Genomic DNA, 22785 nt, shown 5'->3' on the forward strand with positions numbered 1-22785 from the left:
TCTTCTCCAGACTAAACATTCCCAGTTCCCTCAGCCTCTCCTCATAAGTCATGTGCTCCAGCCCCCTAATCATTTTTATTGCCTTCTGCTGGACTCTTTCTAATTTTTCCACATCCTTCTTGTAGTGTGGGGCACCAGACTGGACACAGTACTCCAGATAAGGCCTCACCATGTCCCTCAGTTTGCTGGCAATGCCCCTATTTATACAGCCCAAAATGCCGGCAGCCGTCTTGGCAACAAGGGCACACTGTTCACTCATATCCAGCTTCTTGTCCACTGTCACCCTAGGTCCTTTTCTGCAGAACTGCTTCATAGCCACTCGGTCCCTAGTCTGTAGCAGTGCATGGGATTCTTCTGTCCTAAGTGCAGGACTCTGCACTTGTCCTTGTTGAACCTCATCAGATTGCTTTTGGCCTCTAATTTGTCTAGATCCCTCTGTATCCCTACCCGCCAGCGTATCTACCACTCCTGCCAGTTTAGTGTCATCTGCAAACTTGCTGAGGGTGCAGTCCACGCCATCCTCCAGATCATTAATGAAGATATTGAACAAAACCGGCCCGAAGACCAACCCTGGGCACTCCGCTTGATATCAGCTGCCAACTAGACATCGAGCTATTGATCACTACCCGTTGAGCCTCACGATCTAGCCAGCTCTCTGTCCACCTTATAGTCCATTCATCCAGCCCATACTTCTTTAACTTGCCGTCAAGAATACTGTGGGAGACCGTATCAAAAGCTTTGCTAAAGTCAAGGAATAACATGTCCACGGCTTTCCCCTCATCCACAGAGTCAATTATCTCATCATAGAAGGCAATTGAGTTAGTCAGGCATGACTTGCCCTTGGTGAATCCATGCTGATTGTTTCTGATCACTTTCCTCTCCTCTAAGTGCATCAGAATTGATTCCTTGAGGACCTGCTCTATGATTTTTCCAGGGACTGAGGTGAGACTGACTGGCCTGTAGTTCCCCGGATCCTCCTTCCCTTTTTTAAAGATGGGCACTACATTAGCCCTTTTCCAGTCATCCAGGACCTCCCCCAATCGCCATGAGTTTTCAAAGATAATGGCCAATGGCTCTGCAATCACATCCACTAACTCCTTTAGTACCCTCGGATGTAGCACATCCGGCCCCATGGACTTGTGCTTGTCCAGCTTTTCTAAATAGTCCTGAACTGCTTCTTTCTCTACAGAGGGCTGGTCACCTCCCCCTCATGCTATGCTGACTAGTGCAGTAGTCTGGGAACTGACCTTGTTCGTGAAGACAAAGGCAAAAAAAGAATTTAGTACATTAGCTTTTTCCACATGCTCTGTCTCTAGGTTGCCTCCCTCATTCCAGGGCTGCCCAGAGGATGGGGCAAGTGGGGGAATTTGCCCCAGGCCCCACAGGGGCCCCCACGAGAATATAGTATTCTATAGTATTGCAACTTTTTTTATGGAAGAGGCTACCGAAATTGCTTTGCTCCAGGCCCCCTGAATCCCCTGGGCAGCACTGCCTCATTCAGTAAGGGGCCCACGCTTTCCTTGACTTTCTTCTTGTTGCTAACATACCTGAAGACACCCTTCTTGTTACTCTTAACATCTCTTGCTAGCTGCAACTCCAAGTATAATTTGGCCTTCCTGATTTCACTCCTGCATGCCTGACTCCTCCCTGGTCATTTGTCCAATCTTCCACTTTTTTTAAGCCTCTTTTTTGTGTTTAAGATCAGCAAGGATTTCACTGTTAAGCCAAGCTGGTGGCCTGCCATATTTACTATTCTTTCTTCATATCGGGATGGTTTGGTCCTGCAAGCTCAATAAGGACTCTTTAAAATATATTCTTTAAAATATAGCTCCTTTCCTTGACAGTGAAAAAGCAGAGTGCAAGTAAGGGTGTTATGGGTGTCGCACAAAGAGGGCAAAGGTAAGGTTACATGGGTGTATACCTTAACTCTGTCTTTCCTGGTTTTCTAACATTTGAATTTTGCTGAAGCTGACGTTCTGGAAGAAGATGAGCTGTCATCAGGAATTCTTAATTCTCCATTAATCAAGCTTTTTGCCATTTAACTTCCTTTTTTAACAGAAAGAAAACTTGTTGGTAGGAATTACTGGTGGTTGTGGCATCATTTGTAGATAGCATGCAGGCCAAGAGGACAACTGATTCTGACCCTACCCCCTTCCTCGTCTTCCCCGCCACTACTCAGCCCCACCAAGTATCCCTGTTCCTTCCAGACCAGCTGCCTCCCACTGCTCTGTTTTGTGCAGGTTTCCCCCCCCCTACCCCAGGTGTGTGAGCATGTCCCTCGTGTGTCTGGTGGTGTACCCAGGTTTCCAACTGGACCCATCCTTGGAATCTGATTTTTTTTCCTCTGTGGATGACATGAGAACCCAAAGGCTCTTGTCAGAGTCAACATAATTTTCTGAAAAGAAGCTGTATTCTGTGCACTGTTTGGCCAGCTGGGTTTACACAGGGCCCGTCGGGGTCCTGGCCACCGGTCCGGTGGGCTCTGCATTTTAATTTAATTTTAAATGAAGCTTCTTAAACATTTTAAAAACCTTATTTATTTTACATACAACAATAGTTTAGTTATATATTATAGACTTATAGAAAGAGACCTTCTAAAAACATTAAAATGTATTACTGGCATGCAAAACCTTAAATTAGAGTGAATAAATGAAGACTCGGCACACTACTTCTGAAAGGTTGCCGACCCTTGAACTAGGCGAAATAGGCAGTGGCCTAGGACGGCAAGTGGTTGGGGGTGCCTAGGGCTGTCCTTAGGCATGGGCAGCTGGGTAGGGCACTTGAAAATTTGGGGCACCACTGGGTCTTAATGTCCACCCCCTGGTTTTCCTATCCCTGTTCCTGCAGGCTCTGAGGGTATGTCTACATCTACAATTTTGCAGCGCTGGTTGTTACAGCTGTATTAGTACAGCTGTATAGGGCCAGCGCTGCAGAGTGGCCACACTTACAGCAACCAGCGCTGCAAGTGGTGTTAGATGTGGCCACACTGCAGCGCTGTTGGGCGGCTTCAAGGAGGGTTCGGGGAACGCGAGAGCAAACCGGGGAAGGAAACCAGCTTCGCCGCGGTTTGCTCTCGCGTTCCCCGAACCACCCTGCAAACCGCAGGGAAGGAGACCTGCTTGCTCGGGGGTTCGGGGAACGCGAGAGCAAACGGGGGAAGGAGACCAGCTTCGCCGCGGTTTGCTCTCGCGTTCCCCGAACCCCCCTGCAAACCGCAGGGAAGGAGACCTGCTTGCACGGGGGTTCGGGGAACGCGAGAGCAAACCGGGGAAGGAGACCTGCTTGCTCGGGGGTTCGGGGAACACGAGAACAAACCGGGGAGGAGACCTGCTTGATTACCAGAGGCTTCCTCAGGTATGCTGGGATACCTGCTTATTCCACGGAGGTCAAGAAAAGCGCTGGTAAGTGTCTACACTTGATTACCAGCGCTGGATCACCAGCGCTGGATCCTCTACACCCGAGACACAACGGGAGTACGGCCAGCGCTGCAAACAGGGAGTTGCAGCGCTGGTGATGCCCTGCAGATGTGTACACCTCCTAAGTTGCAGCGCTGTAACCCCCTCACCAGCGCTGCAACTTTGTGATGTAGACAAGCTGAGTCTTCCTGGGAAGGGGATCTAGTAGTTAAAAGAGGGAGTCTCCAGCCTGCCAGACCTATTAGCACAACACTGAAACTGTTAAAAAAGAGCCATTCAAGGGGTAATGAAGACATTTAACAGGCATTTGCCAACCCCCAGGTATCTACTGTCAGTTTCTGAATGTACTGACAAAAACAGTTGTGCATGATTGTAAATATTTACTCAGAACATGTCAGTCTACAGGACCTTAGTTTAAAATTTGCTTTAAACATATTTCATTAGTGAGTTGGTGAAGATTATAAAATCACATCTCTAAGAAATCCTTGCACAGATTTTTAGATGCACAATCATCTTTAGCCTTAAATGCTTGGATCTTCAGACATATGGTTTTTTAAATAAATTCTTCAAAAGACCACCCTTATCTAAAATACACATTTTAATTACTATAGTAAAAAAACTTACTTCCAAAGTCTTCCTGTCCTTTCTGTCCATCCATTTCTCCCTTCACACACACACACCCGCACCACCTTGAAGGAAGCAACAGCCCTTTGCTTCTAGATAGCTGGACAAAGAGTTTCCCTTTCTTTACTTCTGACTATCTGATGAACTAGTTTTAAGCAAAATCAGTACCTTAGTAAGATATAAAATCCTTTGTTATGCCTAAAATCTTTGGAAACATATTTTTTTAAAGTTGGTGAAATTGTTATGGAGATCACACGTAGTATGATTAGTGTCCCTTTTTCTAAAAGCAATTAACGTTATGAACACACTAAACCTCTGTGACTGATTAATCTGGAATGATTACTTTACGAAGGCTTGAGTACATGCTCAGGGTTTAGCTGATCGCCATATTTGGGGTCGGGAAGGAATTTTCCTCCAGGGCGGATTGGCAGGGGCCCTGGAGGTTTTTCGCCTTCCCCTGCAGCGTGGGGCATGGGTCGCTTGCTGGTGGATTCTCTGCAGCTTGAGGTCTTCAAACCAATTTTGAGGATTTCAATAACTCAGTCCTGGGTTAGGGGTTGTTATAAAAGTGGATGGGTAGGGTTCTGTGGCCTGCCTTGTGCAGGAGGTCAGACTAGATGATCATATTGGTCCCTTCTGACCTATGAGTCTATGAGTACATTTAAAATATAAAATCAGCTTAGAAATACTGATTATGAAAATGTAAAACAGAGAAGAGCTGCATCATGTATTCCATAATATTTAATGTTGTATTTAGCAAGACAGCTGACTCACCCTTACTACAAAGTTTTTGCAAATAAATCTCAGAAACTTCAGGGTATATCAAAAAACCTGTGACTGACATTTTTTATTTCCAAGTTTAGTGCCTTTAATTAGGTACCTTCTGCATGTCCATTCTGTGTGAGGGAGAGGGTACAGAGACCTCTGCGGGGAACTGTGACTCTCCGCCACTGTGAGGTGGGCCAGGTGTCTTGTTCTTTCTGCCTTGTCCTTCCGCCTCTGCCTGGCTGCAAGCTCAGGCTGCTGTTGGGAATAGGGGCACCAGTTTAATAATACTGCATAGGGCCTCATAAATCCTAAGGACGGCCCTGGGGGCGCCAAAAAGTGGTGCTCTGGCTCAGCAGGGAGGAGCTGCCTTCCAGAGCCAGAGTGTCCCGCTTGCGGTGGCAGCGAGCCCCAGCCATGGAGGAACCGGCACGGCGCAGGGGGGCAGGAGTCCTGCAAAGGCGGCAGCAGCGCCTCTAGCAGGGAGCAGCCTCTCCCCCCACCCCTTCTGTCCGGACTGCGGCCTGGCACCTCCCCAGGGGGCTCCTGCAGGCTGCAGCAGATGGATACGGGCAGAGGCCTCAATGCGCCCCCAAGCTCCCCCTTGCCACGCTCGGGTTCTGTGGCTCCTGGGCCTGTGAGCTGCTGGTGGGGTGTGGGACCCTGAGCCTGCTCCTGGAGGGGCGGTGGCTCACACTCCCAGGAACCGCAGAGCCTGAGCGTGGCAAGAGGGGAACTGGGGTGGGGGGGACGGCGCACAGGGGCCTCTGCTCACATGCATCTTCTGCAGGAGCCCCCAGAAGGCAGTTCCTCCCTGCCAAGCTGCTGCAGCAGCCCAAACCTGGCAAAGCCAGTGAGTGGACACGAGGTGGGCACTGCTGGGGTGGGGAGGGCTCACAGGGGGGCTGTGCACCCTCCAGGGGTGTTCAGGGGCAGGGAGGGGGGGAACCTGGTCTGGGGAGCAGCCCCTGGGCACAGCTGGCCCTGGGGTCTATAAAGGCTCGTTGAGATTTGCCCCTCAATGAACCGATGTTACGGGGGGGCGCAAGGTGGAAGTTTCGTCTAGGGTGCAAATATCCTTGCCCCAGTCCTGAAAACTATGCCTATGCCCAAGGGTCTCAGCCCGGAGCCCCCAACCCTTACTGCGCCCTGGCATTTTTATGGCATATTGAGGGGGGGCCTCAGCAAGAAAAAGGTTGAGAACCTATGGACTAGATGATCCAAAAAACATGATATTTTTAACTTCTATGATCCTATTTTGCATGGTTTTTAAAAGCTTTTTTTGGCCACGAGATGGCACTGTTGCTGGCAAACAAATTTTCTGCTGATAGTTTGCTGCAGAGCATGGAGCTAATTCTGATTCTACAACAAAGACCTCTTGAATGGTTTTCTAAACATATTTTACCCTAAAGGAGTCACTTGGCAACAGCAGCACAATGCTCTTCTCTAGTAACTATGAAGTCTCACAGTTTGCAACCTCTTTCCCCCCTTCTCCCCACCTCTTTCCTTTAGTACTGTCCTTTCCCCCAGAAGTCTTATTTCTTGCCTTTTCTTCAGTTGCTCCCCAGCCACCTCTGTTTCATAAGTCTTGCAACAATACTTCCAATCTGCTGAAACCTGCTTAGAGCAAGATTTGGGCCTCCCCCTGTGATTTCTCTATTTCAGAGTAAGTGGAAAGAATTTTTTCTTAGAACAAAACCAAGAACTGCACATCCAGCCCTTGAGCTCCCGGCTGGGGAGCCTAGTCCTCCTCCCCCGCAGCCACACCGCTGTGGTGACCACACTCTGGCCCACCGCTCTGAGCGGGTGTGAGCTCCTGCTGCTGGTAAGGGGGCGGGGGGAGGGCGGGGGGGTTGCTAAGGGAGCGGGGAGTCCTGGGGGGCAGTCAGGGAGGAGAAGGTGGTTGGATGGAGCGGAGGTTCTGGGGGGGCAGTCAGGGAATGGGGAACAGGGAGGCTTGGGAGTGGGAGTCCCACGGGGCCTGTTGGGGCAGGGATGTGGATAGGGGTCAGGAGGGCAGTCAGGGGACAGGGAGCAGGGGGATGGATAAGGGGGTGGGATCCCAGGCGGCAGTTAGGGGTGGGGGGGGTCCCGGGATGGAGTGGTCAGGGGACAAGGAGCAGAGGGAGGTTGGATAGGGGGTGGGGGTCCCAGGGAGGCTGTCGGGGGTGGGGGTAGGGGTCAGAGGACAGGGAGCGGGGGGGTTGGATGGGGGCGGGGGTCCCGGGAGGGGGCAGTCAGGGGACAAAGCAGGGGGGGTGGATGGATTGGGGGTTTTGAGGGGGGCAGTCAGGGGGCGGGAAGTGGGAGGGAGCAGATAGGGGGTGGGGGCCAGGCTGTTTGAGGAGGCACAACCTTCGCTACCTGACCCTCCATACAGTTGTGCAACCCCAATGTGGCTCTCAGGCCAAAAAGTTTGCCCACCCCTGCTCTAAGCTGCCTGCCTAGTCATTATCAGTTGGCACCGTAGTGGACCTGATGGGAACCTAGAAGGGAGGATAGGGTAGTGGCTTTATGAACTAGTTGGATGCATAAGGGAAAACATGGAAAGAAGCATAAAAGCACTTCTAGGAGAGCTGGACAAAAAAGGCGAGCACCACAGGGGCAACAAGAACAGATAAGTAGGATGGCACTACATGGAGAAGGACCTTACTGAATAGAAAATCCTGCTGGGTTTTGTTGCTGAAACCAAATGGAAATGTAAGCAGACTCCAGACATTCAATTAAGGGCTACCTCTTATCTGTCTTCTCCCCCCTGCCTCCAAATTGCAGACTGAATTTACTAGTGAACCTCTGCCTAACCCTACCATCAACAGGATGGGAATCCAAATTTTGTGGTGGCTGTTCACAGTCATTCTAAGGGATATATTGCCCCTTGCATACATTCAAAGCATTTCCCATTGGTTTTTAAATAGGTGTCTCACGGGAGGCTGGATTTTTTTGTTAGTTAGGCTCTTCAGATTGCTCATTGTCCCAAATCTCAAACAATGTGTTGCTGCCACTTACATTAATCCTGTTAGTTTGTTGATACTATTCCCTTCTAGGCCACTCCCTGCCATAGAAAGATGCTTTGTGCTAGTTTAAGTGGTGCATTAGAGGGAAGACAACTAAGCACTGAATAAAACAATCCTGGTAGCAAATAGTATCATCCTACTTTGTTTAATTCAGGCACACAACCCATCATAAATTTGAGACCGGATATATATGAGCAGATATGAAGCAGTCGACTTTTCGCTGCAGGCGAGATCACTGGAAAAATATATTTTCACAGTTGCTGATTAGTAGAACTTGTTACTACAGTTACAGACTTTACCCATCTCTCTTAGCAACAAAAAAAATGAGGGAAGAGTTCAGGAGGAAGAAATACATTCTATTTCCCCACTCAGTGATGTCTTAGCCAAAGCTATAATGAACCTCATCAGAAAAATCTTTTCCTGGGATTTTCTGCTGCAGCATCATAAAAACACTCCTTGGCCCTGTCTTGAGACAGCCATTTAAAAAAAAAACATGCCCTGGCCACTCCACATCAGATAGAATAATTTTGTTTGGCATTTATATTTAACTTATCAGTTTAAAAATAATTTCCTAACATGGGGGAATCTGGTATAGATGGGGCTTAAATTTCATCACTCAGCTGCGTGCTAGATGCTGGTGATCTCAACACAAATTTGAGGGATTAGTTTTATTTATTTAATTTTTCTTTGCCAGTTAGAGTCTTAGTGGCAGATTCACAAAATTAGTTTGTTAACTCTGGTCTTGTGGTTGAGTCAGCTGTTACCAAGAGCCAGCATGAATCAGAATTGGGCAGGCAGGGACTGAATTAAAAACTGCTCCCAAATGTATGATGGGAAATCAATTAAAAAACAAGCACAGGAAGTGTGTGTACTGACCCAGAATTGTTCCAACATCAAGAGTGTTTTTGAGGCAGCTTGTGCTTAATTATAAAATAATGCTCTAACCAGTAAGGCCCCAGTTGAACTGAGTGCCTTTTAAGAGTCCAGAACACATGACTAGTGTTTGTTAGAAAAACTTTTTTTTAGGTCTATGCTAGCATTGTGTTTATGAAGCCATGGTACCTCAGGCTGTGGTTTCATCAGATTTTAGATATTAAACAGGGTTGGATCTGGTCATGTCTTGTACAGATGAGGAAAACATAAGAAGAGGTGTGTGTTGATTCAGTAACCAGCACTCTTCCCTCTGAGGCCCTATCCCCTAAAAAAATATTCAAGTTACCTGAACTGAGACTATGCTAAGTGGAAATCACAGCATGCCTTTCTGCAAGATGGCTGAATTTCTGTGCAAACAACTGCCCTACTGTGCTTCCCACAATGCCTTATGGAAGGCCATCATGTGATTGTGCTGACAGCTAGCCTGAGCCAGACCCAAAGACCCTCATTCTTACTGATTAATTCCATTATTTAGAACACTTCAATGTATACCAAAGATGGCCCAGCTTCTGGCTCAGTTGGCACTGAACAGAATGCCAGACAGTGTTGTGACAAAATTAAGGGTGTGAAGAAGCAGCGTGAGGTTTCAGAGAGTGAGAGTATGTCCATGGTACAGCAGCACAGCTGGTAAAAAATGGTGGGCGATGAGCATCCACTGGCAGCCCCCCCATGAGGTCCCCTCTACCCCCCCCAGTGCCTCCTTCCCACTAGCGGGCTCTGCTGATCAGTGCCTCCCCTTCCCTCCCTGCCCACTGCAATCAGCTGTTTTGCAGCATGCGGGGAGGGGGGGGCGGGAAGGAGTGAGGACATGGTGCACTCGGGAGAGGGGCAGGGGTAGTAGGGGCGGGAAGAGGCAGGGTGGGGTGTGGCACTGAGAGTAGAAGTGGAGTGGGGCCGGGGCCTGGGGCAGAGTCGGGGGTTGAGCACCCCCCAACACAATGAAAATTCGGCACCTGGAACTGCAGCTATGCTACTGTAGCGTAGAATGCTTGCTACAGCAATGGAAAGGGTTTTTCTGTTGCTGCAGTTACTCCACCTTTCCAGAGGCAGTAGCTAGGTCAATGGAAGAATTATTCCGTCGGCAGTTTCCACACCAAGGCTTAAGTTGGCTTAACTATGTCTCTCAGTGAGCCCAAATGACATTGCTAGGGCCATGTCTGTCTGTACTACAAATTTTGGTTGATGCAAAAGTTTGTTTATGTCACTTGGGCGCATGCATACTTGGCTGCTTGTGTTGGTGGTGTGCATATTCATGTCAATGCCAAGTGTGAAGAGTGCTAGGTGGGAAATCAAGAAAAGGCATTTCAAAATGCACAGGAGGTTTTAAGGGGTGGGGCGGTGGCTTCTGGTCTCCACGACCCCTTGGGCAGTGGAGTTTACAGTTGTGATCAGAACAATCATGTCATAGAGAATAGGGCATTGTGGAACAGCTACTGGAGGAATGTTAGGGTCAACACATGTCATATAGCATCTATACTTATACTTGTACTGCATTGACCTCAATAGGTCAACTGTTTGGGGAGGTGATTTTACTGAGTTGCTGTAACGCAGGGGTGAGCAAACTTTTTGGCCCGAGGGCCACATCTGGGTGGAGAAATTGTATGCAGGGCCATGAATGTAGGGCTGAGGCAGGGTGTTGGGGTGCAAGAAGGGGTGTGGGAGTGGGTGTGGTGTGCAGGAAGGGGCTCAGGGCAAGGGGTTGGGGTGCAGGAGGGGGCTTGGCAGGGGGTTGGGGTGCAGGAGGGGTGTGGGATGTGGCAAGGGGCTCAGGGCAGGAGTTTGGGGGCTCGACGGGATGCGCAATGTTGGAAGGGGCTCATGGCAGGGGGTAAGGGTGTGGCAGAGGGCTCAGGGCAGGGGGTTAGGGTGCAGGAGGGGTTGGGCTCTGGCCTGGCACGGCTTACCTTGAGCAGCTCTGGGGTGGCAGCAATGCACAGTGGGGGTAAAGCAGGCTCCCTGCCTTCCCTGGCCCCGCACTGCTCCCAGAAGTGGCTAGCATGTCCGGCAGTGGTTCCTGAGGGTGGGGCAGGTGGCTCCTCCGTGTGCTGCCCTTGCCTGTGGGTACCACCCCTGAAGCATTGGCTGCGGTTCCCCGTTCCTGGCTGATGGGAGCTGCGGGGGACAGTGCCTGCAGGCGAGGGCAGGGCACGGAGCCCTCTGCCTCCTCCTTCCCACACCGGCCACAGGGACATGGTTCCGGCCGCTTCCAGGAGTGGCGCGGGGCCAGGGCAGGCAGGGAGCCTGCTGTAATGAGATGGTTCCATAAGCTTGAAACAAATTTAAGTGTATACATACAAACAGGCAATGCAAGGCGACGTACATTGTCCTAACTTTGTAGTGTAGATCGGACTTAGGTCAACGTTTATTTTAGTTGTAGACCAGGCCTGACTGGATCATTGCAGTTCAAAGGCATTTCTGTCCCTTCTGAAATGAGCTCGATGGGATTCTCAGGCCCAAAGTATCCACCAAGCCTCCTGTGGACTTGCATAGCAACCAAGTACTAGTTTGGGAGCCAGAATTGTCAGTTTGTCCCAGACCTGCTGTGAGAGCCCCAGCTAATGGTAACAAAGCTGAGAACATGGCAGGCAAGATATAGTCCAGTATTCCAGTTCTTCTGTAAGTGTTACCATTCGTGCTTTCTGGACTAGGGACTGACATGACTTTTATGAGACCTAACAAGAACATACATGTCTGTTGCAACTTACGCGCATTTAAGATACGCGATTTCAGCTTTACTCTGTACTGCAGGGAGCCCGGAGGAGCCCTTTAAATGTCATCCCGGCCTGGCCGTTGGAGCTGCAGGCGGGATTTAAAGGGCTTGGGGATGTAATTTTGAGTATACACGGTTTTTGCTTTGTGCACTAACCGCGAAACGGAACCCTCGCGTAAGATAAGACTTGCCTGTAATGTGATGGGTTGGATCACAGAAGACCCCCTGGGAGTTGTCAACTGATGTGCCAAGACTACCTCTGCTCCTGTTTTCCCTGCCAGCTCAGGACTCCAGCACCCTGTCTTGCTGAGCCAGACACTCCCGACTGCTCCAACAAAGAGCCAGGGTCTGAATTACCTGCCCCAAAGCTGCAGGTTTACCTGAAAACAGCTCACAAAAGTGTGCTTGTCTTTAGCACTCAGATGCCCAACTCCCAATGGGGTCTAAATCCAAATAAATTTGTTTTACCCTGTATAAAGCGTATGCAGGGTAAACTCATAAATTGTTCACTCTCTATAACACTGATAGAGAGAGATGCACAGTTGTTTGCTTCCCCAGGTATTAATACATACTCTGAGTTAATTAATAAGTAAAAAGGGATTTTATTAAATACAGAAAGTAGGATTTAAGTGGTTCCAAGTAGTAACAGACAGAACAAAGTAAGTCACCAAGAAAAATAAAATAAAATGCGCAAATCTATGTCTAAGCAAACTAAATACAGATAATCTCACCCTCAGAGATGCTTCAGTAGGCTTTTTCCTCAGACTGGACACCTTTCAGGCACAATTCTTTCCCCTGGTACAGCTTTTGTTCCAGCTCAGGTGATAGCTAGGGGATTCTTCACGATGGCTCTTCTCCCTCTTTGTTCTCTTCCATGCCTTTATATATCTTTTGCATAAGGCGGGAATCCTTTTGTCCCTCTCTGAGTTCCCACCCCCTTCTTCTCAATGGAAAGATACCAGGTTAAAGATGGATTCCAGTTCAGGGGACATGATCACATGTCACTGCAAGACTTCATTACCCACTTGCCAGCACACATACAGGAAGACTTACAGGTAAAACACAGCCATTTGCAGACAATCTTCCTAGTTAATGGGAGTCATCAAGATTCCTAACCACCATTAATGGCCCACACTTTACATAATTACAATAGGCCCTCAGAGTTATATTTCATATTTCTAGTTTCAGGTACAAGAGTGGTACATTTATACAAATAAGATGACCACACTCAGTAGATTATAAACTTTGTAACGATGCCTTACAAGAGACCTTCTGCATGAAGCATATCTCAGTTACATTATATTCACTTATATTTTAGACTGCACGTCACACATAAGAACAGCCATATGGGGACCAAAGATCCATCTAGGCCAGTATCCTGTCTTCCAACAGTGGCCAATGCCAGGTGCCCCAGAGGGAATTAACAGAACAGGTAATCATCAAGTGATCCACTCCCTGTTACCCATTTCCAGTCCCTGGCAAACTAAGGGCTTGGCTACACTGGAGAGTTGCAGCGCTGGTGGTGGGTTTACAGCGCTGCAACTTAGTAACTGTCCACACCTGCAAGGCACATCCAGCGCTGCAACTCCCTGGCTGCAGCGCTGGCTGTACACCTGGTCTGCTTGGGGTGTAACGATTGCAGCGCTGGTGATGCAGCGCTGCTCATCAAGTGTGGCCACCAAAAGTACTGTTATTGGCCTCCAGGGTATTAGGAGGTATCCCAGAATTCCTGTCCACAACAAACTGGAAGAATGGCTGAACTCCGAGCTCCCCAGAGCTACTTATCTAAAAAACAAACACAGCTGCTCTTTGCTCCAGCTAGTGAGTGGAGGCAGGGGAATTGCTTTGGAATGTTCACAGCTGTTTGCTTGAGGAGAGAGGGGAGTCCTTGTTGAGCAGCTGCTTATGTGGTCTGAAGGCTATTTAGGAGTGCATAATTTGCATTTAGTGAATAAGAAAGGGGAAGGGGTCAAAACTTTTAAAATGATTTGAAGGTAGGTGCTGTGTATCTTCCAGTCCTTAGAACTTGCAAGGCAGGGAGCTGAGAACAGTGTCAGCTCCAAAAATCCACTCTCTCTGTCTCCCCCACGCTCCCTGTCACACTCCACCCCACCCCCGTTTTGAAAAGCACGTTGCAGCCACTTGAACGCTGGGATAGCTGCCCACAATGCACCACTCCCAACAGTGCTGCAAATGCTGCAAATGTGGCCACACTGCAGCGCTGGTAGCTGTCAGTGTGGCCACACTGCAGTGCTTTCCCTACACAGCTGTGTGAAGACAGCTGTAACTCCCAGTGCTGTACAACTGTAAGCGTAGCCATACCCAGAGGCTACGGATACTCTCCCTGTCCATCCTTGCTAATAGCCATTGATGGACCTATCCTTCATGAATTTATCTAGTTCTTTTTTGAACCCTGTTTTAGTCTTGGCCTTCACAATATCCTCTGGCAGAGTTCCACAGATTGACTGTGTTGTGTAAAGAAGTATTTCCTTTTGTTTGTTTTAAACCTGCTGCCTATTCATTTCATTTGGTGACCCCTAATTCGTGTGTTATGAGGCGTAAATAACACTTCCTTGTTTACTTTCTCCACACTAGTCATGATTTTATAGACCTTTATAATATCCCCCCCTTATTTGTCTTTTTTTCAAAGTTGAAAAGTCCCAGTTTTATTAATCTCTCCTCATACGGCAGCCATTCCATACCCCTAATCATTTTTGTTGCTCTTTTCTGAACCTTTTCCAATTCCAATGCATCTTTTTTGAGATGGGGCGACCCCATCTGCATGTAGTATTCAAGGTGTGGGCATACCATGGATTTATATAGAGGGGAATATGCTATTTTCTGTCTTCTTATCTATCCCTTTCTTAATGATGCCCAACATTGTGTTTGCTTTTTTGCACATTGAGTGGATGTTTTCAGAGAACTATCCGCAATGATTACAAAATCTCTTTCTTGAGTGGTAACAGCTAATTTAGACCCCATCATTTTATATGTATAGTTGGGATTATGCTTTGCAAAGTGCATTACTTTGCATTTATTAACACTGAATTTCATCTGCCATTTTATTGCCCAGTCACCCAGTTTTGAGAGATCCTTTTGTAGCTCTTCGCAGTTTGCCGGGGATTTAACTATCTTGAGTAGTTTGGTATCATCTGCCAATTTTGCCACCCCGTTTTTTATCCCCTTTTCCAGATCATTTATGAATATGTTGAATAGGACTGGTCCCAGTACAGACTCTTGGGGGACACCACTATTTATCCCTCTCCATTCTCAAAACTGACCATTTATTCCTACCCTTTGTTTCCTATCTTTTAATCAGTTACCAGTCCATGAGAGGACCTTCCCTCTTATCCTGTGACAGCTTACTTTGCTCAAGAGCCTTTTGTGAGGGATTTTGTCACAGGCTTTCTGAAAATCTGAGTACAGTATATCCACTGGATCCCCCTTGTTCACATACTTGTTGACCCCCCTCAAAGAATTCTAGTAGATTAGTGAGGCATGATTTTCCTTTACAAAAAACATGTTGACTCTTCCTCAACAAGTTATGTTAATCTATGTGTTTGACAATTTTCTTCTTTGTTATAGTTTTAACCAGTTTGCGTGGGACTGAAGTCAAGCTTACTGGCCTGTAATTGCTGGGATCACCTCTGGAGACCTTTTACAGTAGCATGCAGGATGGAAGACACCATCCACCCCTTCTTAAGGCAGCAAAAAAAAAAAAAAAAGGTAACTGGCAGAAACTGTGCCATCCGACTCCCTCAGAGACAGGTTTCTGGCATCGCTATGACTCATCTCAAGGTTGCTACTATTAATGTCGTCTGGTCAGAAATGGCCACTTTTGAGGGATGAAGTGACAGAATCTTCATACTTTCCATTTACACACAATAAGATGTATGTCTTGTCAACATTAGAAATGGTTTCTTTGTAGAAACATGGGTTATACTACCAAGAGTGCTTTTGCTGGTATAGCTCATTGGTTTCCCAAACAAAATAAGGTCTGCTGACAAACTGACTTTTTTTGCTAGTATAAATGTGTCTACGCTAGGGATTTGCTAACACACCTATGTGAGTTATGGGCAGGGTGACCATATTTCCCTATGCTGAATATGGGACACCAGGTAAAATTACGTGAATTCAAGCAAGTTAAACAGCAATCAATCAGAACTATGTAGTACAAACATTCAAATTTACATTAAGTTGACTGAGCCCCCGGTAAAAAGTAATACTGCGTAGTTGCATTCTTTTTATTTACCTTCTTTATCTTTAAGGCTTTAAGGTTCACCGAGGGAGGGGTGATACACACACCCCTTCCCTCCCCCCCCATGGGGAGAGGTGACACACACATACCCCTCTGTCTCATGGGAGGGTGACCAACCAGTGCTCCCTGCCCAGCACTCTCCACCCTCCATGCCTGGCTAGGCCCCCCTCTCCCAGTGCCTGGTACCATGTCTTCCTGAGGCAACACGTGGAGGGGGCACACAGGGTCACATACCCCCCTCCACAGATTTCTGTCAGAGTTCACACCAGAATGTGGCCAGCAGCAGCCTATCGGCACTGTGCAGGAGGGAAGGGATGGGAGCTACTTACAGCCACAGGGGAGGAGGGAGGGAGGAAGAGATGACCTGGCCCATGTCTCTGCAGAGCTCATCTCTTTCCCCTCTCCCCCCCACACATCGTGGTGGTGGGGGGGCGATGGGCAAGTGAAGAGGGTGCTAATCCCCTTCCCGGGTGGCTGCCGTGGAGCTGGCGGGGCAGGGGAGGGAAGGGGGAAACAGGCTGGAAATCACTCCCCCACACACTCCAGAGCTGGCATTCAGCGGGGGCTGCGCTGACAGACCAGCAGTGGGAGAGGCCTGGCCTCGCACTTGCTACAGCTTTGCCCAGCCACCAGCTTTGCACACCAACCCCCACCTTTGGCCTTTGGACCACCCCACTCACCACTGGGTGGGTGTGCAGCTGGCAAGCAGAGATCCAGCCAGCAGCCGGAGCCGCCAATACTGATGGAGGGAGGAGGCAGAAAATACAGGACAATTTGCACATTTTAAGGAAAAAGTCAGGTCACCTGCAGCAGGGCTTAAAAATGGGATATCTGGTCACCCTAATTAGGGGTGCATTTTTTCCCCGTATTCTGAACAGATATAACTAGGTCGGCAAAACTTTTAAGTGCAGGCCAGGCCTTAGTGGCACTAAAATAGTGCCTAAACTTTGTAGAACATTTTATGCAGCAGGAGCTGACTTAACTACAACGGCTAGACAAGTCCCTACACTCCTTGAAGGTGGCATCCTTTTTATAGTGTAGCTGCAGCCTTACAGAGTTCATCCATATGGTATAGCAACCTGGCTTTTCCATAGGGGAAATGTCTGTTGTAGTACAGACCCATATTCTAAAGAGGTATGGGGAAAACCTATTTCTAGCTTACAAATGAAGCAATTATGAATCATGTCTTTAGGCAGAGTTTAAATTTGTATTGGTCCTTAATGAGCAACCACAGACATGTTAGCTATGGCTCTAATCATGTCACCGGGCAGGGCTTTAAAGTGGTGGTGGCCTCCTTTTGTTTCTGGGCCATTGGAACAATGAGAATATTTGCTGTCTTAAGGGCACAAGCTGCCATTCCACCTAAAAATATCACACTCTGGTTTTGTCTACACTAGCAAAAATAGTCTTACAATAAAAACAGTCTTGTATTACAGCAACTGCCAACAATGGTGCAACTGCACCAGTGGCAGCAAGCAACAGTGTAAGCACTGTAAGGAGGGGGAGAGAGAGAAGCACACTCTTTTGCTTTATCATCATGTCATAAAAAACTATCAATACCAGAGGCATAGTATTGCTACAGCTGCACCACTGCAGATGTGAAAAAAGAACAGCAGATTTTTAAACTAGATCAATCACCCACTGGCTTACTATAAATTCTGCCTGAAAAAAGATTTGTGCCCAAAAGCTAATAAAAATCATGGTCAGAAACTTTTCCCCTGTTGATAGGTCTGGGAACAGTAGTTATCAGCTGAAGAACACTCTCACGCTCATTGGTCGCAGCAAGACACTCGCTGGCTGAGTGGAAAAGGATAGACATAACTGCCTGTTTTTTAAGAGCATGGGCTATATTAATCACAGTAAAAGTTACTGATGATTTAAACAGGCATGTCACTTATATACAGCCTGAGCAAAACTATGCCACAAATACAGCTACAAGTCCTGATACTTTGACATACATTTGTAAAGACTAAGCAAATGATATCTTTCTGTTTTGAATGTAATAGCTGTTGTGTTGATGTAAGAGGTGTTCTCTGTCTGTGCTTTTAATTGTTTTGCCCAAGTTCACTAGTTGCATTCTGTACAGGAATAAAATAGTGTTAATTCAATCATTTCCTAGTGTAGGGTAAAAACTGTCACTGCTGTTTTATGTTAAGTCCAACAGTAAAACTTCTAGCAGTTCAGCTCTGCACACTTTAATACTTTTTGTATGAGTATCAAGTTAGGTTCTGGCTACATTTGGTTAGGGAGGGATAAATCTGAGAGGATTCTTGCCTTGTCAGCTGTAGGCTAGGACATTCTGTCCTCATGAAAACAATCTTTATGCACTTTGAAATTCTCGGGATAATGGAATGTAAACACATCTCAAAAATTCTGGCAATTGTTTAAATGCCGCTCATTGTGTAACTTCTTGGACCTTGAGCTTTGTGTTTTAGAAGGATAACAAGACTGTCTTGAAAATCTAAGTACTTTACGCACAAATACCTAGATTTAATGATCACTGGAATTTTTTACATGGTCCTGTTGAAAAACTATTTGTCCAATGGACAAGCCCAGACATTTGTATAGCCCTGCGCGGATACAAATCTATACCCATGGATATAAATCGTTACCTGCGGAACCGCAAGGCTCTCCCAGGAACCGCAGCGGCAAAAGAAACAGAACGTGGGGCGGGGCTGCCACTCCCAAAAGCCAGTGTCCCGCACCAGCAGCTCCTCCAGTATGGCTGTACCGCTCCCAGTCCTGCCCACCAGGGTGGGCACCAGGCTTCCAGCAGCTGTCCCTGGTTGCGCTCTTATGTTAAAGGGGAACGCACACCCCCAGACAGGAGACAGACAGCTATGTGAAAGGGACGGGGGCAGGGCTGTGGGCGGTACAGCCGTGCCGGAGGAGCTGCCAGCATGAGGTGCTGGCTCCTAGGAGCAGCAGCCCCATGTTCTGCCCCTTTCGCAGGATGGGTACCGATTTGCAGTCATGGATATAAATTTGTATCCACGCAGGGCTCTAGACTTTTGTCTATCTCTTGTGCAGACAAGGGCATAGCTACATTATAATGGCTACAGCTGTGCCACTGTAGTTTCATAGCATAGATGCTTCCTACATCAATGGAAGAGGTTTTTCTGTCTCTGTAATTAATTCACCTCTCTGGGTATGTCTACATCTACAATTTTGCAGCGCTGGTTGTTACAGCTGTATTAGTACAGCTGTATAGGGCCAGCGCTGCAGAGTGGCCACACTTACAGCAACCAGCGCTGCAACTGGTGTTAGATGTGGCCACACTGCAGCGCTGTTGGGCGGCTTGCAGGGGGGTTCGGGGAACACGAGAGCAAACCGCGGGGAAGCAGGTCTCCTTCCCCGCGGTTTGCTCTGGTGTTCCCCGAACCCCCCCGCAAGCAGGTCTCCTTCTCCGCGGTTTGCTCTCGCGTTCCCCGAACCCCCCTGCAAGCAGGTCTCCTAACCCGCGGTTTGCTCCGGTGTTCCCCGAACCCCCCCGCAAGCAGGTCTCCTTCCCTGCGGTTTGCTCTCGCGTTCCCCGAACCCCCCCGCAAGCAGGTCTCCTTCCCCGCGGTTTGCTCCGGTGTTCCCCGAACCCCCCCGCAAGCAGGTCTCCCCCGTGGTTTGCTCCGGTGTTCCCCGAACCCCCTCGCAAGCAGGTCTCCTTCCCCGCGGTTTGCTCTCGCGTTCCCCTAACCCCCCTGCAAGCAGGTCTCCTTCCCCGCGGTTTGCTCTCGCGTTCCCCGAACCCCCCTGCAAACCACGGGGAAGGAGACCTGCTTGTCTTGGGGGTTCGGGGAACGCGAGAGCACACCGCGGGGAAGGAGACCTGCTTGCGGGGGGGTTCGGGGAACGCGAGAGCAAACCGCGGGGAAGGATACCTGCTTATTCCACGGAGGTCAAGAAAAACGCTGGTGAGTGTCTACACCTGATGACCAGCGCTGGATCACCAGCACTGGATCCTCTACACCCGAGGTTCGACCGGGTGTACGGCCAGCGCTGCAAACAGGGAGTTGCAGCGCTGGTAATGCCCTGCAGATGTGTACACCTCCTAAGTTGCAGCGCTGTAACCCCCTCACCAGCGCTGCAACTTTGTGGTGTAGACAAGGCCTCTGAGAGGTGGCTGGTAGCTAGGTTGATGGAAGAATTCTTCCATCGATTTAGCTGTATCTACAGTGAGGATTAGGTCGACCTAATTATATCAAACAGGGAGCAAACTTTTTTTTTTTCCTGAGCAATATACCTAGTTCAATCTAATTTTTAGGTATAAACCAGGCCTATGTTAGTTGTAATGGGTAAGTAGCTTTGTTGAGCTTTGGTACATCTCTAAACGCTACCTGAAACAGGATCATGTTCGACAATGAAAATTCTCTCAATATCCAAAAACATAATTATCCAAACTTACTTTGTGTTCTCCATGATGTTCTGATAAGCAAGGCTGTACTATATTACGCTATTAAAATGATTAAGATTAGAATTAAACATGTGCAGTTCTTACCTTTATTCTGCTTCCACTCTCAAATAATTCAGGTCTGTTCTTTCCATTCCTAGATTTCAATTTAAAAAATTGGCAGTTGTAGGTTTCAGCGGAAAAGTGGAAAACGTTAAAAACCAAATGCTTCAGTTTAAAAAAAAAAAAGGGGGGGGGTTAAAAAAAGATTTTGAATGCAAAATTTTGACCAGCTCTACTGACCTACAATTAACAGTATAATTAGTAAATACAATTGCTAGAAACAAATAATTCTATTACTAAAATTAATTTACATTTTATCTTTTTAATTTGAAGACCCTATACTTATAAAATATTTGAATCAGGGATTAAAGGAGAGGGTAGCTTCCCCATCTCTCCTTGGACTGAGTAAACAGCTGTTTTCCACACATTCCCCTCCTGTTTCAATCTACTTTAACCACTGATTTGCATACATTAGTAAAAATCAGTAATACATATGCCTATTATGGGGGAGTTTGGAAATCAAACTAGCAAGCAAGAGTGTCTTCATCTAGTACCAAACCGAATAAAATTTATTTTAATCTGGCATTGAATTAGTTATGTGAATGATATGAAAGGCTCTCTGCTTTTATTCACCTGGATGAAATGCCATAGACCACAATCAACTGTTCTATAAATAATATGTTGTAGCTGGATTTATTAAAGGATTAGAAAACTTTAACATCAATAGTAGTAATTGCTACTAAAATAAATGTAATCAAACCTTATACGTCAGTGTTTAAGGTAATTGACACAGAGGTCAGAAAAATTCTCTTTCCCCCAGCCTACCTCTATGGCATTGCACAACTGTCAGGGTGTATGATGCAAGCAAGCAGCTATACAGGAAACACTGGATGACCTAATATAGTACAGAGAATTTTATGTTCTTAATAAATAAAAAGGTGAAATAAAGATTTGCAGGGAAAAAACAGGGTTACATAGTAGACTTGCTATTATTGATGGGCCCTAATTTTAATCCTCTGTCTGCCTTTAACTCTTCACCTCTACACCCAATAAGTTTTGAATGAAATAATAGTAGTTTTTACAGAGGGTTTTATTAAAAAATGTAAAAGTAGCAAAGAATCCTGTGGCACCTTATAGACTAACAGACGTTTTGGAGCTCCAAAACGTCTGTTAGTCTATAAGGTGCCACAGGATTCTTCGCTGCTTTTACAGATCCAGACTAACACGGCTATCCCTCTAATACTAAAAAATGTAGACTTTGTGAGACAAGAGGGAGAAGAGAACATAAGCTGGAAAAGCAGCAAAGAGTCCTGTGGCACCTTATAGACTAACAGACGTTTTGGAGCATGAGCTTTCGTGGGTGAATACCCACTTCCTCAGATGCATGTCACATGCATCTGAGGAAGTGGGTATTCACCCACGAAAGCTCATGCTCCAAAACGTCTGTTAGTCTATAAGGTGCCACAGGACTCTTTGCTGCTTTTACAGATCCAGACTAACACGGCTACCCTCTGATACTTGATAAGCTGGAAAGGAAATGACTAGAAATACCTATCACTACATCCAACTTTTCCCTTTCCTGTGCCACTGTTTTTCTCTTTGCAGTTGAAACTGCTAAACTTGATTCAAACAGTTATTCAAGTAACCTCAGGCCAGGCAGGGATTTTTTGTCAGATGACCACGGCCTCGATCCTGTGATATGTTCCTTATGGGTGTAATCCTGCTGTCTGCAGAAATCCAGGCGTATGTTATATATGCATGGTTAAAGCCTAATCTATAGAACAGTAACTGGAGAGGATGATGATTTTATAAATCTATATGATTTTATAAAAAATTGATGAGTGAATATAATGTAACTGGAATATGCTTCATGCAAAAGGTCTCTTGTAAGGTATCATTACAAAGCTTATTCTCTACTGAGTGTAGTCATCTTATTTGTATAAATCACTCTTGTATCTGAAACAAGAAATATGAAATATAACTCTGAGGGCCTATTGTAATTATGCAAAGTGTGGGCCATTAATGGTGGTTTGGAATCTTAATGGCTCCCATCAGCCAGGACAATTGACTGGATGGCTCTGTTTGCAAGCAAGCCTTCCTGTGAGTCAGGCTGGGAGGAATGAAGGCTTGGGGTCTTACAGTGACATGTGATCATGTCACATGAACTGGAATCCATCTTTAACCTGGTGCTTTTTCAGTGTGTGTGGGGGGTGGAAACCCAGAGGGACAAAGGATTCCCACCTTATGCAAAAGATATATAAATGAGTAGAACAAAACAAGGAGGAGAGAGTAGCCATCATGAAGAATCTCCTCGCTACCACCTGAGCTGGAACAAGAGCTGTATCAGGGGAAAGAATTGTGTGGAAAGTGTCGTCTGAGGAAAACACTTATTGAAGCATCTTTGAGGGTGAGATTATCTGTATTTAGTTTGATTAAATATAGATTTGCACATTTTATTTTTCTTGGTGAGTTACTTTGTTCTGTCTGTAACTACTTGGAACCACTTAAATCCTACTTTCTGTATTTAATAGAATCACTTTTTACCTATTAATTGACCCAGAGTATGTATTAATACCTGGGGAGAGGCAAACAGCTGTGCATACCTATCAGAGTTACAA

The 22785-nt window shown here is 46.9% G+C and overlaps 1 protein-coding gene across 3 annotated transcripts in view; it reads left to right on the top strand.

The window, feature by feature from the left end:
• SLC35E3 (solute carrier family 35 member E3) overlaps positions 1 to 18863 on the top strand; it is a 34177-nt gene extending 15314 nt beyond the window's left edge. For 2 of the 3 annotated variants that reach the window (XM_050935845.1, XM_050935841.1), the window contains one exon: positions 15048 to 18863. In XM_050935845.1, coding sequence (XP_050791802.1) covers positions 15048 to 15053 — 6 coding nt within the window. In that variant the 3' untranslated portion in view covers positions 15054 to 18863. Of the gene's footprint in view, positions 1 to 12780; positions 12874 to 15047 lie in introns of those variants that run through there. The other variant, XM_050935834.1, reaches the window with a different exon arrangement.
• The last annotated feature ends 3922 nt before the right edge of the window (positions 18864 to 22785 follow it).

Source organism: Gopherus flavomarginatus, chromosome 1 (genome assembly GCF_025201925.1).
Source record: "Gopherus flavomarginatus isolate rGopFla2 chromosome 1, rGopFla2.mat.asm, whole genome shotgun sequence".
In the NCBI taxonomy this organism is placed as follows: Eukaryota; Metazoa; Chordata; order Testudines; family Testudinidae; genus Gopherus; species Gopherus flavomarginatus.